Consider the following 18355-nt stretch of genomic DNA (forward strand, 5'->3'; position numbering starts at 1 on the left):
TGTATAACTAGGCTAGTATATTTAAAGCAGCAAAGGTTTTAAGAGCAGACAAGCCTGTTGTTCTCTGTTAGAAAATTATTGCAATGGACATCTGAAGTGAAGGGGAATGTGCCTCTATTGGTTTTCAGTTATAAATATTCAGGACTAAATATTCCAGAAGGTGGCAGGCAAGTTATCATATACTAGTAATCATGATGTGTTTTAGTTGTGTAACGCTGAATATCTAGAGTCAATGTGTACTACAAACCTATGTTCGGCGCCTCCTTTTTGCATATCAAGTTTAAAAAAAAATCTTCAGAGGTTTTTAGTCACTGTGTGGTCTCTGTCAGTTACACAATACCTATTTCAAAACATTGCATCACATTACACAGGACTGATGTCCTTTTCAATAAAATACAAGATACACAAAGGTGTATAAGACAGAATAAGTCAAACAGCCTGTTTTGTCTATTCCAAGCATATTGGCTGAGACTTCAAACAGCTCGTATGCTGGGTTCTACGTTGAGAGGATCTAAATATTTTTAATATGCACGCTCTCAAAATCTGCCAAAGATGAATGTTCCTGTTTGTTTATAAAATTAGCATAGATTACCATTTTCAGTTAATAGAAGGAGTTTCTTACGTAGGTTTCCCAGAAAACACTGCAGACCCTTCTCTACTAGGCCAGAAAACAACCTTTTAAATTGAGGGGAGGGGTTGTGTTTATTTTTAGATAAAACTGCATAATTAATGAACAAATGTTTGTGCAGTGTTAATAATTAACCAAAATAAATGAACTGTATGTATCCAAGTGAGATTTTCTAGCAGACTCGCCAAAAAAAAAAACCATGGTTGGGGAAAAAGGAGAAGTTCTGAGCATTCGATGATCTGAGCTCTAGCTCACAAAATCACATACATCTCCAATTCAGTTAATCTATAAGGTGCATCTCTACACTACCTTCAGCCTGAGAAATGGACGGTACAACACAAATTCTAGGGTTTATTGGACAAAATTTGGAGGCTTTACCCCAGATAATAACAAGCTTCAAGTATGTGTTCCCTTGAGATATGTTACTTGATAAAGGACTCTTACCTTAGTCTTCATTTAGCTGCCATACATATATTTTTGCTGACATCTGCCAATGAGTTGGTCGTCATTCTTGGAATTTAGACTTCTCTAACAAAAAAACAAAAAGCCTTATAAAAACCTCAAATGCATCATGTACACAAGAACCACCCCCAAATCACCAAGGGCAAATTTCCACAGATATCCTAAATATAAACAGGAAGAAAAAGTCTTTGCACAAAAGAGCGAGATACAGCTTTTAAAAATTGGTAATGCTTAACCTCTGGCCCATGGAGCAGTGATACCCAGTCTGCAGGGCTCTCCACAAGTCTGGAAATTCAGTATCGAAGACGCGGTGGCAGTGTTAATTGCCACTCCCCAGCTGCCAAATTTCCAGACCCCTGGGAAGCCCCATGGGCCAAATGATGTAGGCCCGCGCACTAGATCATCAGTCTGCAGCTAAATCCAGCATTCAGGATCTGGCCCGTGGACCAGCCCATACCACTCATGCAGCCCATGGGGCAGAAGGTTGAGCACCACTGCTTTAAATGGAAAGGTGAGGGTAAAATTACACCAGATGTCTTTAACAAGCCCCTCCCATCCTGCACACTGGATACGCTCTGCAGATCAGGAGAATGGCAAAGCAGGCAAGCACGGGATGGGTTAAGTGTTCCCCCTGCCACTACAAGAGCCCTAACTATCAGGTGCTACCAGGAGTAGAAGGGGCAAGGAAAGCAATTCTCCTTGGCCCTGCAGCCTCTAGACAGTGCCCTCCTGTCCTTTTCATTTGCTGCTTTTCAGCAGCTGCCAACTGCTCATTGACATCCTGCCCTCTTCCCCAGCAAGGGAGATGACAAGCCGTCAATCACTGAGCTCCCTACAAGCAAAGAGACCCAAGAAGCAGCCCTCTTGTGTGCCTCTGGTGTAGCTCTCCAACCAGGGGGTGAGAACAGCTGTATCCTGACCTATTTTTCCAGGACTAAGAATTTCCCAGGAAACCTTAGTGCTGGAAATGAACTGTCCACAGCCAGAGAAAGTCATCAGCAACCATCTTAATTGCAAAGATTGCTTTATACCTCCACTTGACCTGAAAAATTGTTCTGGTCCAAAGTTTGCTATGCTGGATGGAAGTAATCATGAACATTTTTATTTTATTTTTTTTCAAACTATTCTTGAGCTATTGGTTATTTTTAAAATGCTCATTGATTTTCAGTTTAAAAATATTTGTAACAAGTTGACCTTTGAACTAGAAGCAAACTACTCCCTTCAAACTTCCTAAAGTTAATGCTATGAAAACACAGCATTAACTGAATTTGAAGATTATTGACTCTCTGTTCTGCATAATTTGCACCCCCACCACTCCTGACCATATTTACATCCTGGGTATGAAGACTGGTGTCATGGGTTCCAACAAGAACAGGAACAGGCACTGTATTTGTCCAACTGCCATCCTTGATGGGATACAGGATTATAAATAAATAGATAAATAAATAAAAAGACCTTTCAGCAGTTCATAGGTTACTAAACCCTTCCCTCAGTTTAAATGGCAACTACCTCATTGTCCTACAGAATTGCAGTTTTCAATTTTTTTAAAAAAGGACAAATGTACTGAGTTAATAAGTAATCAATCTATCATTAGAGTCTACCACATGAACAAAGGGTGACCAGTAAGCTCTGTGCATTAGTTGGAAAAAACCCTAAAAAATGAAAATTAATTGTAGCTAACTCAGTGATGCCTGTTTGAGCCTGAAACAGCAGCTATTATGAGGTAAAACCAGCAAGCCTACATAAAAAAAAAAAAAAAGGAAAAATCACTAAAATTCAACTAAATGTTAATAATCAATTTGGTTAAAATAGTGCAAAAGACTGCACAGGCATTTTATGTTAGCTTAAACAAGGGTTTCTTTTCATTTTAGCCTTGGATCAAGGGTGTCAAACTCCTTTGGCCCCCCGAGCCAAAGGAGTGGTGCAGGACTGGTCCAGATGGATGAATGGTGAGAAGCCAACCCCACTGGTAGGATCAGCCCCACAGCACCCCCCTCCACCATGCCAGATTCAGAACCTGCAGTGCCCACTCCAGCTGGCGTGGGACTCAGCAGGAAGAAGCCTTACATCCCAGGCACTTGACCGCTGCCACAGGAACAATGCCAGGACCGCAGCCACATGCCCGGAAAAGAGCTGCATGCTGAAGCCCCAGTCACACCATGGGAAGAAATCTGGCACTGCAGGAACAAACTGTGCTGCCAGGCATCTTCCCATGCTGCTGCTGGTCCTTCAACACCGTAGGTCTACCCAGGCACCAGGCTGCTGCTGCCGATCCCCATCACAGACAGTCAGGGTAAAAGTCTGCAGACTGGATGACCTAGCTCTATAGGCTGGATCCAACCTGCAGGCCATATAATTTTGTCAGCTCTGCCCTAGATAATTAAAGTTAAAGCTAAGCTAAGCAAGCCATTCAAACCAAAATAAGTGTCCGCACACAGGTAAGCATTGGTTTAACAAAGCTTAGAAATCAAATTCAACTTTCTGTAGACAAGCCCTAAGCTTCTCCAAATCTAAATACAATGGGTGTGGCTAACTCAGAAGCCACAAGAGATATTATTTCACCATTTGGGAAATGATGCAAATGAAACCCTGCTTATGTTATGCACATTTAGCTAGTTACCTTCCACAACGGTATCTTGATGCAGTCTCTCCCTGCATGCCCTCATTAGTAGACACATTTTGAGGTTTGGGACCTACTCTTGTATCTTTTTACTATTTGGGGTTAAAGTGTGCATTTGCCAAGGGCAGGTAAACCAGATTTTGTGTCCACCAGCCCTCCTTTTCCAAAACTGTAAAGTTTGTAAGTACAGAAATCTTGCAAATAGGAAGGTATGCAAAGGTCACTGAAATGTCAGCAAACACTGTTTGCCGTGCAGAGATCTGCTCTCAGTTATGGTATGGAGATATCGTTTGTGCAAGGAACAGGAGAGTTTCCAGACAGGCGTCACACTCTCTGGATAGCCTTGTAACTCATCAACTATTCAAAGGGACGGTGCTTGTGAGCACAGCCCTTATAACGTGCTCGTGGGAAAATCAAATACTTCCTATAGCTAAGAGAGCTAAAAATTCCTAAGCCTGATGTTAAAGTACGCCAGGGTCCAAAAGACCTAGAGTTGCATAGGTAACACAAAGAGGATCGAGGGAGAAGCAGAGCAGAAACCCCTTGCAGGGTCTCTGGGGTGGGCCTCCCTACCTATGCCGCTGTTGGCTGACATAGGTGATATAGCTCCTGCACGGCAGCCCTGGGTGAGCCTGCCTTCCCAACAGACTGGATAGGTGGCGCCTCCCATGGGTTGTTTTGCCAGTGACTGAAATTTAACTATTTTGGATTTCAATTGATGTTTAATAGTTAGGGTTGTCTTTAGGTTTGTATATTTGTTCACACTCCCTCCCTGTAATAAACCCTCTTTTAGTTGCATATTGCTTGTGAGTGGGGAACTCTCTCATTAGGAGGGTAGCAAAGCACTGGAACAGGTTACCCAGAGAAGCTGTTCAATCTCCATCCTTGGAGATTTTTAAGACCCAGCTAGACCAAGCCTTGGGTAGAATAATATAGTTGGGGGATGGTCCTGTTTTGAGCAGGAAGTTGAACTAGATGACCTCCTGAGTGAGGTCCCTTCCAACCCTAATCTTCTATGCTTCTATGATTCTAAACCACATCATTCTTTTACCACTGTGGTCACCCCTCATCATGTCAAGAATTCATTCCCATGTCTACTAAGACAATTATATGGGAAAGTCAACGAGACCTTAGGCATTTGCTTCAAAATGAGTTAGTGCTGAAACCTTGCCAGCCAACGTCACTGCACAGTGGAGGAGTAATGAACTTTGGCACAGAATCTGTGTGCACTTGGCACAGCTGCTTTAGAGGCGATTTGCATTTTTAATAGGAGCAAAGTCCAAGAAGTTCTTGCAACATCCTATCCCTTGCTGAAGTGGCTTTGCCAAAGATAGGAGAGAAAAGGCATACCAAGACAAGAACAAAGTACCAATCACTTCAAAAGCTTATTTGTACTTCTATTCCAGACCCACTCCTGAGATGTGACGATTCTAAGTTTTTCAGGTGGCAGAAATTCAAGCTGGTTAGTCAGGTTAGCTGGCATAGCAACCTACTTTGAGAATTGACAAGACCCTACCTTCTATAAACATTGTGTGTAGTGTGAAGGCTTGTGAACACCTCCTGCATGTACTCTGAGTAGCTCACCACTGGCCTGAAAGACCTCCCTTTTCTATTCCAGGACCTCCAAATGTATGAATCACTAACAAGTTGCTCAGCCTGAGATGGAAATAAGGGATACCTGATTAGTCAAACAGGCTCCCTGTAGCAGGCTGTGAGCCCGAGGCTCCAGCAAAGCTCTAAACAGTAATACTAATTGCAGGCTGCTCAGGAGGACTGGGTCAGCTGAGGGAGATAATTACTGGGCACAGGAAGTAAAATGCTTCCAGGGAGGGGAAGCCAGAGACAAGAAGAATGGAAAGGGAAAGAGAGTGAGAGTGGCTGTTATACTAGACCAGGGACTTTCAGGGTCTGGGAAGAAACTCAGGTGCTGCAAGATTGGGCGCAGCATCATGGAAGGGAGCTGAGTTGCAGACAGCCTGAGAGGAATGACTGTAGCCAAGGAGCAGTAGTACCTTGTCAAGGGATGAAGACAACTCAGACCTGTAAGTTAACCCTTTACTGCCTGTGCTTGGGTTAGAGTTTGAGGACTGACTGAAATAGGAAGGTGCCTGTGTGACAAGTGTGCCCTGGGAATATGGACTGTATTGTGTTTACAGACTGTTTGATATGAGCAAATCCCTAAACCTGCTACAGTTCCATAAGAACAGCTCCTTCCCCTTTGCCACTGACAGTCACCCTCCTGCCTTTGGAAGGAAAAAAAGCCCTTTTGCAAAGCTCCTTCTAATGCACAAGTCACAGAAAATTAGCTTTATCATTATGCATTCTTGTGCTCTCTTAAGAAATTGCTACCTACAGACTCTAGTATGGTCTATCTTGAAAATGAGTGGAGACTCAATGCACCCATTACAGTAAAAACTGAACATCCAAGCTCTTTTCCACTGGTTGTAACTTACATCTGTGGCTGTTTTTGTTTCATTTTTGGGTTTGTCTGGGGGTTTTTTTGGGGGGGGGGGGAAAGGGGGATTGTTCTTGGGTTCATTTGTTTTTTCCCCTTTAGTACTTTTGGTTTTTGCTAATGGTTGTCTTGTTTGGTTGGGTTGTCTTAGGCCACACTTTACTTATCTTGCACTCTATATAGTTAATGGTTAAACGTCTAATACAAACGTGACTTGGGCTTCCAGAATTCCTTTTTCCCAGCCTGAACAAAGAATCACTGAAGTATAGAAAGAGAAGCGCATATGCCATCAACAGTAGTACTGCTGCATCAAGGCAAGGACTTCAATCAACTCATAGCAGTACATTTTTCACATGACAGGAATTCGAACTGGTCAGTCCGGTTAGCTGGTTGCACTTTGCACATTATTAACTTAAATGTAAGTGGGTGTTACATATTGTAAACTATTAATTGGGTTGGTTGGTTTTTGGTTTGTCTTTTTAGTTTGGTCAGCTTCAGCCTATTTATCAGGTTGGGTTGTTCCTGTTTGTAAGCCATTGCTAACCTATTTGTACTGTTCACTCAATGAAGTTCTCTGCTTGTTGAACTACTATTGTATGAGTTTTACTGCCAAATTCTAATGAGAGGGGAAGACTGGCCATCCAAAAATTTAAGTAATTTAAAACAAAGCGGTGCACATAGTTCACAAATCAATGCTGCCCTTAATCCAAACTCACTAGTAAGGAAAGTACATAACAGGAAAGATTAACCTATGAACCTCACCTACAAAACTCTTCATAGGTCAAGTGAACTACAGAACCTAGCTATGGAAGATCTGTACCAGAAGCTAGCCCACCCACAAAAGTTCTTCACAAAACAGCACCAGTTTAGGAAAGGACAAAGCAAACCATCTACCCACAAAACTCCATGAGTCAGATAGCCCAATTGTCCCACTATAGTAAAGTGCCTTATAAGATCCTTCACCCATGTACCACAGCCACTGACTCATCCTGAGCCAAGCAAGAGAAACAAAATAGATAATAAATAATAATTCTAAGTTTTCTTGTTGTGCCAAACAGAACCCTGCTCGTGGTATCATACCAACCTCTAGACAGCATCAGAGGACAAAGGACATGGCTGATCAGAGAACTTTGTTTAATTTATTCAATCGGCCACTTCAGTAGGACCAAGAAGTCCCACACCCTTTGATAAAGAGGTCACTAAAATGACTAAGAGGCCAATTACTGTAATTAAGAGAGAAGTGCAGCCTGTAAAGGCAGTACGCAGACAGCCATGAACTTACCCACTATGGCTAGGGACAAAAATTACACACAAACTGGTGTAAGTGATCAGAAACTAGTTCAAATCCATAATGCAATGGAAGTTCAGTGCACATAAACCATCTGCAAAATGGCTGACACAAATTTAAGATAAACCAGGATGGATGTAGCATCAAACTCAACTGATTTGGGTGAAACCAGCTTATTGAACTTCTGTCCCAGATCCCCTCCAGATTCAAGTTAATTCAATCCCCCAGCATCCCAGAATGCTTTGCATCTCTCCCACTAACTCCCTCCTCCCCCCCCACCCACCTCAAGGTGGGTGAGCTAGCCTTGGCTCAAACTGTCTACTCCAGCTGAGCAGGGAGGTGTGCTTTAACCCCTGGCACCTGCAGACTTGTGGGTGCATTTCTGTAATCAAAAGTGAATGTCTGTTCACTTGCTTTTTGGTTCAATCTATGCATCTTAGCATAATTTGCAACGCCTGAATCAATTCAGCCTCAGGCTTGTTGACCTTGCAGCATAAGCACATCTGCTATCCTTTGTTTCCCTGTTCTGCTTGGAGCCAAGGCTCACACTGTGTATTTATTGGGTACTTTCCAGCTGTGGCAAATGGTTATCACCACACTCAGCTGTGTCCAGGGTCTTTTTTTGTAAAAAAGCCTTGCAGACACTGTGCAATGTACATCAGACCACATTTGTACATGCAGCACTTCTAATGTTTAGAGAGATCCCCATCATCCCAAAAGCATGTTTTACCACTGTTCTGCAACTGCTTACATGCACAACTGAGTATTCTGTACAGCTCTATACTGTCAGGGTACTGTTCCACAAAGCCACATCACGAGAGTAGGCAGTGCCCGCCCCCCACCCCCCAAACATACAGGTAGACATATGAGCTGCCTACATACATGCTGGCTCATGTCCTAATGAGAAGGCATCAAGGCAGTCTGCTCCACATTCTAATTGAAACACTCTACAGTGGCTTCATTGGCACGTGGATAAGCCCCCATAGGTTTAAAAATGGCCATTGGGGTGATTTATCTAAATCTCGTCAAATAATATTTAAGTAAAATGTTCCATAGCCATTTTTAAACATGCAGGGGCTTAATACTCATGACGGTGAAGCATTTTAATTAGAGCAGCTCTCTGGGAACCACTCTAATTAAAACACCCCCCGCCCAGCCTCCAAGCATGTGTATAAGCAACTATGTATTCCATTAATATCCATACTGTTAAGAGGGAATAAAGCTCCACCAGGCAAGAAGCCGAGTTTTGAAGAGATCAGGCATTTACTTGCCTGGATAAGTTGGATCTTTATCCAAGCAAATAAATGCCTGATCTCTTCAGAACCCTGCTTTATGCCTATGATGCTTCTGTTCAGAAACCTCTTCCTGTGGTTTACTAGATCCTGCTGTACCATTATAACTGTACTAAACAGTAGGGCTGTGTGAAATTTCACCAGCTGTTTTGAGCTCAAAACGGCAAAATCAAAAATAAAATGAAGGGCTTCGAAACAGCCTTGAAATGAAACAAGGGCAGTTTGAAACACTGCGAGTTTTGAAGCTGAAACTGGGTTTGCCTGCAGGGAAACAAAAAGTAAGGAGAGGGAGTGGGAAAGGACTGCTCTGATATTGACTGTGTAGCTGGCCAGTGACTGTGAACCTTCCCTGAGGTCCCTTCCAATCCCAGTGCTCTAGGGGAGGGATGGGAAAACAGCATAAAAAGCAGCATTGTTTAAACTGACCTGCTTTCTGCCTTGGAGTCAGTTAGTGAGCTATCTTCCAGGAGCTCAGCAGCATTAGACAACAAAGGCTACTACTACTGATTTCCTACTTGCTAGCCTAGCAAGTAGGATTCAGCAATACCTTTTGCTTTCTTTCTATCCCCTTTTTATTTTATTATTATATTCATTGATCGATTTACTTTCCATTTATTCCTCTCCCAAAATCCTCTTTTTGTTTAGTCTATTTTGATTCTTTTCAAATCCTTGCTCTCTCTCTCAGTATGCGTTCCATTCACTGTGCAGGGAAGCACAGCATAATTATATTGCATATTATAATATGGAATTTATATCAGAAAACACAAAACATACATTTATATAATTTTATCTTATTTAGTACATAAATATATACAAACATACATACACACACTACATAAATACACAGACATACACTTATCTACATATATTACATAAATCAGATAGATAACATTACAGAAGAGACATATTTTCCAGCACACTAAGGCAAAGACAAGACACAAAGAAACACACCATGAAGCGTGCTGGAAAGGCAGCTGGCAAGCCTTTAGGGAGGGACAGAAGAGGGGGTAGAAGGAGAGATGCAAGTTCCTCCCCTCCACCACTCAAACTGAGACACAGCCTCTTTGCTACAACAAAAGGCATGAGACTGGTTGCAGTGGAGTTGTGAGGCTCCAGGTGAGCTCAGCGTAACTTCCTGGGATGTCAGCTTTCAGGCTGAAAAATCCTGTCAGGCTGAGGAAGCACCTGCAGTTGGTGTGTGTGTGCTGTTCCTGGATGGAAGGAATAGTAAAGAAGCTAGAGGCTGGCATGGGATGCAGGCAAGAAATCCAGTCAGTAAAAATGGAAATGGAGGCATCAGGGGGTGAGGGACCGGCTGTCAGAATTCCAAAGTCTATACTGAGTCCGTGAGTTTCTGTACCTATTACCTAGGAGGTTGATCAAGTGGAGTTATAGGCTCATTTGTGAAAAGTGGTTGAACTTGCACCCATCTCCTTGAAACTTGGCATGTCCCAATTCTTAGAAGGGCTCTGTTTGGCCTGATAAGAGAGATGCACGCTCAGGACATGTCAAACAATGTGGATAGCTCTGATAGGAACTGTAAGATGCATTATAAGCAGGAAGAAAGCATGTCAAGAGAGCCAAGGTGTTGGCACCTACACCCAACTTCTAGCGAGAAAAGTCTTTTATCTTGTTTTCCAAAAAGATTTAAGAACCTGTTAACATATTTATTTAAATGTTAGGATTGTGCAATTAGTGGGTAAATGCATCTTTCAAATAGCAAATTTTACTCTTGTTTTGTCTTGACAGTGTATTGTGCATAGGTGAAAATATGTACATGAGGACAAGTTAAACAAATATGGTACTGCCAAGTTGAAAAACATGATGTTTTACTGACTTCTCTGATGAAATTACTTCCATTTGGGATAGATTTTCAGAGGCAGCTTGGATTGCAAGGCTCAATCCATCCTCTAGCTAGTTATATTAGCAGTATAGCTTAGAATACAGAACAACAGTTATACAGAAGAAAAATTGCATGAAACAAGCAATTGCCAGGTTTAATGTTAAATTTCTTTAGATAGCTCTGCCAATGCACACCTCTTGTGCAAAAAATGACTTCAAGGATACATACATCTATAGTTAACCCAAGGTCTTTTTTTCAGGTTTTAGTCCAACACTCTCTTCACTCCATGCCAAGACTCACAAATACAAATAAAGGTACTCTCTCCTGATCAGATTTAAGACCCTACTATCTTCCCTCGCTGGGGGTGTAGATTAGAACCTAGCCTCTGCTTTTACTCAAGCAGTACAAACACAAACTAAATGATTTAGTTTTGACAGTCCTCCACTGCCCTTCCCACAATTCCTCCAACCCCTCAAAGGGCACACAAGATTTCCCACAGCTAACTGGAAAAAAAAAAAATCACAGCACAAAGTATCCCTGCAGAAAGAACCATGGGATAGTCTCACCCAGACATATAGCTGAAGGAAGAAAGAATAAAAGATGCAGATTTACAAATATACAAATTTACTGTGAAGATGCTTGGCTAACCTGGGTACTTAATGATCAGGTAACTGCAGGGAAGGCATAGCCTAAAAGGGCCTAGTGAATTTAGGGGCTTCAGCTGTGTATCTACGAAGAATTTTACTTTCCCTTAAAACGGTAAGCTTCTACCTCTTAAAATTAAAAGTAACCTTAGCAAGTGAAAAGAGAAGCATTTGCTGCCTCCCAAGCTTGCATGCAGACTGCTGATAAAACTCTCTACTTTACAGGGCAGCAGGAGCAGAAAATTAACAAGGCTGATCATTTGTACTGCTGATACGTAGAGTGACTGTCAAATCATACCAATTTTGTATTTCCAGCAGCTTTCCCAGAGCATCAGCAGAAGCAGAGCCAATCTGGAATTATGTTCATGAGAAAATGAGGAGGAGTATGGACGGATTTCCTCCCATTCCTTGCACAGATCATGACATAGCGAACTCCAAGCTTACCGAAACATCCCTCCTCCTCCCCACCCCAAAAATAAAATAAATGATCAAAACAAACCTGTTCTAATACAGACACATACATCTTACCAAAATATCCCATCAGAGTATCAGCATTCTGGACTTGCACATGCTGTACAATACTGCCTAGATATGAATAGTGTTAGAGAATATTTAAGACCCCTGTGGTCTTATCAATTGACTAATAAAAATATTAGACTTTTGGTTATTTCAAATACACGGTTAATGGTGATTTTTATACGATTACAAAGGTTTATATTGAATCTTGTGCTCTTTGTGCTACAAATACTTCTGACAATTCCATAATTAAGCATAGCCATGCTACAATTTTACTTTCTAAAAACTATTTCCTACTGTTTTTGCACTCAGTGATACACTGTTAGTAAGCATGCAGTACAAACCTGATGTAAAAATTCTCTGACAAATAAAGAAATTATTTAATACATCATAAAAAGGAAAAAACCAATAGACTGTAAACACGGATGCCTTAGTCATGCAGGCACACAGTCAGGACATCCAAAACAAGCAATGAAAGGGCAATGAAACTTAGTTTAGACATCCAAAACAAGTCATAAATGACACTACAATGGCACTTAGTTCAAACACTGAATTCCTGGACATTAAAATACAGCTGAAAGCCTTCCAGAGCTAATGCCTACTATATTTTCCCAAATAGCTTTTTGCACCATATCCCTGTATTATTTAATAAATCCAACTTTAGTCATAAGTTGGGTGGAAAAGCTAAGAAATCACCCTTCTCTCTCATATTAAAATAGAGCAAGAAAAAGAACAAACACATGTGTATACCAATTATCAATGTACAATTGTAAATATACAACAATATTACAATTATCACCCCATCTCCATTCAGCAGAAGCTCAAGTGATGCACTACTGTCTACTCCAAGATTTGACAGCCTCTCCCACCTCACAACTTTCATCAAGCATCTCCCCTCCCACCTTGGCTACCGCCAACTCCTCCTAACAAACTTGCCTAAGACTCATCTTAACCATCTCCAATCCAGGAGTAGGATCATAGGAAAGTTGAGTTAAAAAGAGACCTCACAAAGTCATGTAGTCCAGCCCACTGCTCAAGCCGGGGGGTGGGAGGGGGGATCATCCCCAACTACACCATCCCAACTAAGCCTCCTTAACCTGCTCTTGGTAATTTCCAAGGATGGGGACTCCACCACCCACAGTCAGAAAGCTTCTCATCTCCACCTGAAGTTTCGCCTGCTGCTGCTGGAGGCTGTTGCTCCTAGTCCTGTTCCCTAGGGCCACAGAGAAAAGTCTATCTCCAACCTCTCCTCGGGTATTTGAAGATGGGTATCAAGCTCCCCCCGCAAATAACCCCTAGTCCTTGCAGCCTTCCCTCCTGCGCCTGACTTCCTCAAATCCTGTGTGCCGCAAGGCGCTGGACGCTTTCCAATCCCTCCAGATCCTCCCTGAAGCAGAGGGAGGATTTCTTAGAAGAGGGGGGTGGAGATCTTCTAAACGGACCTGGGATGCGGCTGGGAGCAAGTCAGAGCAGCTTGGGCAACCCAGCCCCTTCTTCCCCGAAGCCTGCCTGGCTGCATCCCAGCGGCACAGCCGGGCCAAAGATCTCCCCTTAAAAAACACCTCAACAGCGCCCTGACACCACTCCCCCCACACGCAGCCTCCCCGCCTGCACGCGGAGCACCCCAGCTGCCCCGCCCCGAGCCGGGCAGGGCTGGGACTACACGAGCCAGCCCTGATTTCCAAGCAGCTCCCCCACCCCACGCGCAGGAGGCTCCGATCAAGCCCAGTCAAGCTCACCTCCGGCAGGGGAGGATCCGCCCGGTGGACCCCGCCACAGCGACTGCCGGGGGCAGCGGCCGGCCGGCGGTAGCAACCACTGGATGGGAGCACGAGCGCCGCCTCCGCCCGGCCGCGCTGAGTCAGCCCTAGCGGGGCCCCGCCCACACGTGCGAGTGCTGAGTCACCCCGCGCCGAGGGTCACTTGAGGACCGGCCCCAGCAAGCAGTGCAGCACTCGGGGTTCAGAGGTGACGCCTTGTCTTAGACCCACTAAGACATGGCAAAACAAAATAGATACAAAAATAAAAAAAATTTCTGCACGTTTTCAGGCACAGAGAAAATTAAAGATGGTAAAAAGTGTCCATAGGTAGAAAAAAAAATTGCATTTTTTTTTTTGCAATGTCTTAGTGGGTCTAATAAATGGGATCATCTCTGAACCAGGAGTTCTAGTGTTTTGCATTTCTTTTTGTCTCTGACCAACACAGCTACCAAGTACATCCCTGCTCCTCTCAGCCTGCTTTTCAGCGCAGAGCAGTGATGCTCAACCAGGGGTCGCATTGCCACAGCCTGGGGTGCAGTGAGAGCCTGTCAGGGGTACACTGTACAGCACCTGTTAGTGTTGTCAGAAGTACAATAATTATTGTGTTTGTAGGATAATTCTAACCCTTGAACAATGTATGATCGATACTAGGCAACAGGCTCAAAATGCACGATCATTTTGGAAATACGGGTTGCAGCTGTGTTGATCCACAGGCAAAAGCAATCAGAACTCTTGGTAGAGGTGATATCTTTTATTACATCAATTAGATAGCTGCAGAAAAAATTTGGAGACAGCTAATTGACACAACAAATGCAAAACCCAAAGCACTCTCAGGGAGACCAAACTGACTTTTGGAAAAAAAAAATTATTATTAATGTATTTTGTGTTCCAGGTTAAATCACCTAAATCCGTTCCAAATCGTATCAATAGAGCAGAGCTCAATTGTTCCCAAACCCATACCAATCCAGGATTCAATTGCTCTAACACCACGGGTGGTGCTACGACCTGTGAGCATCTTCCATAGCAGGCTCTCACCCTGGGACTTCCGATACTCCCAAATCCATTGGCAGGCATTCTAGTTCAGGCCCAAGCTGAAATCACTCAGGAAAACTAAACTAACTTTAGGGTTTGTTGTCAGCACTTTCTTATGACAGCTTGCCTCAAAATAAAGAAATGTTTCAACTTTGATGAACCAGTTCTCACTCACTGACATGTTACAGTGAACAAAATAAAGTAAATAAGACTTACGTGCATACTTATTTGCTAATTTTTTCGGTGTACGATAGTTTTTCAGCAAATACAATAGTTTTGAGCTTCCAATATGATAATTTTATATGAAGACCTGGTAACGCTGGTATCAGCCCTGTCAGGTGTGCTGCTGCACATGGATCTTGAACAGTGGTTCTCAAACTTTTTTGTACCGGGACCCATTTGTAAACATTGATGACCAGTCTCAACCCAGCGCTCCTCACTCCCTGTTCACTGCCCCCCCCAGCCCTAGGGTCCAGCCCCCCAGTATGTGGGAGAGGAGGTAGGTGTGTGGGGCAGGGGGAGACCAAGCAGCCCCTGGCAGGCTGGAACACTGCCAGCCTGCAATGGAAATGCTACTGTTTCCCACAGATCTTTCCTTTAAAGGAGAATCTTTTTTTAAAATTTGTCTGAGGCCCTTTCATATACGGGTTTCCCTCAATTTATGTGGGTTCAATTTATGCTAATTTGTTCTTATGCAATGACTCTTTTTATACCTGAAATTCATTATGTGCAAGGTAAATTCACTGTTATACAATTGGCATAGTTGCACTCCCTCCTCCCCCAAGCAAGTAAGTCTGAGAGGGGAGGGGAAAGGGCCTTGAGTGGAGGGGATGGGTAAGGGGAGGGGAAAGGGTTGTGGGGCCAGGGCCCCACTCACCGCAGCCCCTGCTGCAGCTGCTCTGGGAGCAGCTGATGCCAGTTCCTTGCAGCTGCTGGGCTGCACCATGCCCCAAACCCCCTGGGGCTCCATGCCCTGAATCCCCCGGCGCAGCATAGCCCAGTGGCTGCAAGCAGGCAGCATCCACTGCTCCCAGGACTGCAGCAGGGGTAGGCAGCCATCTGCAGTGGGACAAGAACGACTGCTGCTCCCAGGGTGGCAGCAAGGGTGGCACCAGGCTCTTTGCGATGCTCAGGCTGGGTGGCAGCCCCACTCAGCCCACTGCTCCACTTTTCTCCACTCACTGCAGTTCCTGCTGCAGCAGCCCTGGGACTGGCCAACACCAGCTGCTTGCAGCCACTGGGCTGCACCGTGCCCTGAACCCCACACTGTGGTGCAGCCCAGCGGCTGCAAGCAGGCAGTGTCTGCCACTCCCAGGGCTACAGCAGGGGCAGGCAGCAGCCTGTAGCAGGACGAGAGCGGGCTGTGGACAGTGGCCACTACAGGCTGGGACTGGCAGCGGCACCAGTATCTTCCCAGTGCTCAGGGTGGGCTGCAGCAATGGGAGGGCGGCTGCTGCCACCCCAAAATTTGCCATAGCTCCCCACAACCTACCCTCCCAGTACCGATGCCAAGCGCTGGGAAGAGTGTGGTGCCACCACTGGCCCCAGCCTGCAGCAGCCACCGTCCCCAGCCCACTCTCATCCCACCGCAGGCTGCTGCCCGCCCCTGCTGTAGCCCTGGGAGCGGCAGACACTGTAATCAGCCCCCCAACCAAGGTTCCTCTAAGTCTCAATTGTTGTTATATTATTCATAAGAGGCACCAATCCAAAAAAGATTAGGTGCCATCTGTTCCAGATTAATTGTTGAAACAAACTAGGAAAGTCCCTACCACAGATATATTAAAATCTAATTGTATACAAGATGCAAAATTGCTAATATAGACAGAGGCAAGAGATAGAGGAAAAAAAACAGAAACCTTAGGAGCAGAATTAAGCATAAACAGTGAGAATCTCAGCTCACAACTTACTTGGCATTTTTCAAACAGTGATGTTTGAGGTACTCTTCCCTTCCCAAAAGCTAAAAAATGTAAATATAAAACTTGTGTTAGGTGCTATGGGATAATGTCACTTGAGTAAACCAAAAGTCAAATCTTACAAACAGAATATTTGTTATATGTAGGCATTTAGAAAGACCAGAATACCAAAGGCAGAAGAAAGAATCTATACTAGATTTAATCTGCTATTAAACACACGTTCATGTAAATTACTTAATCCCAACATTAATTATATGTAACAATTTTAACACTACCACAGTAATGTTGCAAACTTGGTCCCCCTCTAGTCCAAGTAGCACCCTTCAGCTGTGGACACTGGGTCCTAGCAGTGCACCTCTCAGTGCTGGGACCCAGCTGGGTCCCAGGAGCCACAGGGCATGACTCTTATCTCCCAGCCTGGGGGGGTGTGAAACCCCTGGGACAGGGAGATCACAACTGCCACAGCCTTCCAGCTTCGGGGACCTCATGCAGCCCCCAGACTGAGAGATCATAGCAGCTGCATCTCCCAGCCACAAGGATATGTGAGGTGCCCCTGTGGCTGGAAGCCGCTCAGCTGAGGGACTCCCAGCTGCAGCAGTCTGCTTCTTGCCAGTGCAGGGGGAGCCAATCCTGGGCTCCCCCTGCATTGGCAATAAGACATGCTGGGATCTAATGTGCAATCCTACAATCACACCTTCTGCCATGCACGTGTGGTAGAGCAGGAGACACAACTGTGTGGATCACGCATTAGATCCCAGATTGTGCCTTCACCTGCACATGTAAAGGGGGCCAGAGTCATACAATCACTGCAAAATAATACTTAACTTATGCCTCCTAAAAAATATGGCAAATCTCAGCCATGTCATCATCTGTAGCTCCTCAAATATAAATAAACTATTTGGGAAGCTGGTTTTGGGTCCCTTCCTCAGCCTTTCGTTAAAATAAATCAATCAATCCTGCAGAGAAGGGGGGAATGAGAGAGCGAAAGCAGAAGTATACCCAGCATGGGGTACACAAAAATGTTATCAACATTAGATGTGTTGGTACAATATAATTGAGCTATGTGCCATTCACTCATAGTTTTAAATCTTACTGAAAGATTCTTCAGTCCCTCTGAAATGGGCTTTCTGTCTGGGAGGTGGAATTACTAAATACAAACATAAGGTACCAGGATACATAGATCAGCCCACTGTGACTTCTTCCTCCCTTACCATCACACAGACACACAGTGGACTATCTAGCCTTCTGACCAGGTCCCACCCTTTCCAGAGATCTCCTACCTTTCACCAGTATTTATAAGCCTCCTACCCTACCTGACATTTTTCCCATCGTGTACAAAGGGCTTCAAACACAGTTGACAGGCGCTCATACACACTTCTACAGGTTTTGCAACGTAAGTCTTGCAACACCCCCTTCATCTTTCATCAGAATGCTAACTCACAATACCAGTCAGCCTCTGTTTTATTACTAACAAGTTCACTGGAAAACTTGCTAAGGGCCCCACCCTGGGGCCCTTAGCAAAAACTAAGCCCCTCTCCTGCTTTTCTTCAGCTTCTCCCTCCAGAACCAGACTCCCTTCCTGTATCTTTCAACAGCCCCCACATGTGGGTAGTAACAACTTTCCCGCATTTCTCTTAGATCTTCCTTTGAAGTTCATTTGTTCCCCACACCCTTTCCAGCTGCTCATTATAAATCTCTTTCCAGACCAGCTCCAGCCCTGGTCAGTTCATATTGGCCAACTATCTTTCCTCTCTCTCTAGAAAAGGGCACTGTTATCCTATAATGTCACCTAGCTGAATAGCTGTAGGTATTTATTAGCTGCAAATATCTTTGTATGTTTCAAAATAATTATTTCATAATAACTCATTACCAGGTGCTTTTCTCACAAAAAAAACAAAATGT

At 44.1% G+C, this 18355-nt stretch overlaps 1 protein-coding gene across 3 annotated transcripts in view; it reads right to left on the reverse strand.

Moving 5' to 3' along the window:
• LOC109303109 (interleukin-1 receptor type 1-like) overlaps positions 1-16525 on the reverse strand; it is a 49577-nt gene extending 33052 nt beyond the window's left edge. Inside the window, exons 1-2 of one of the 3 annotated variants that reach the window (XM_019525196.1) lie at positions 16448-16525; positions 1073-1156 (exon numbers count right to left, since the gene is read on the reverse strand). In XM_019525196.1, the coding sequence (XP_019380741.1) occupies positions 1073-1084 (12 nt within the window). In that variant the 5' untranslated portion in view covers positions 1085-1156; positions 16448-16525. Of the gene's footprint in view, positions 1-1072; positions 1157-13190; positions 13279-13487; positions 13533-16447 lie in introns of those variants that run through there. The other 2 variants (XM_019525198.1, XM_019525197.1) reach the window with 2 other exon arrangements.
• Positions 16526-18355: the final 1830 nt, after the last annotated feature.

Source organism: Gavialis gangeticus, unplaced genomic scaffold, assembly GCF_001723915.1.
Source record: "Gavialis gangeticus isolate Ggan-Ray unplaced genomic scaffold, GavGan_comp1, whole genome shotgun sequence".
NCBI lineage: Eukaryota > Metazoa > Chordata > Crocodylia > Gavialidae > Gavialis > Gavialis gangeticus.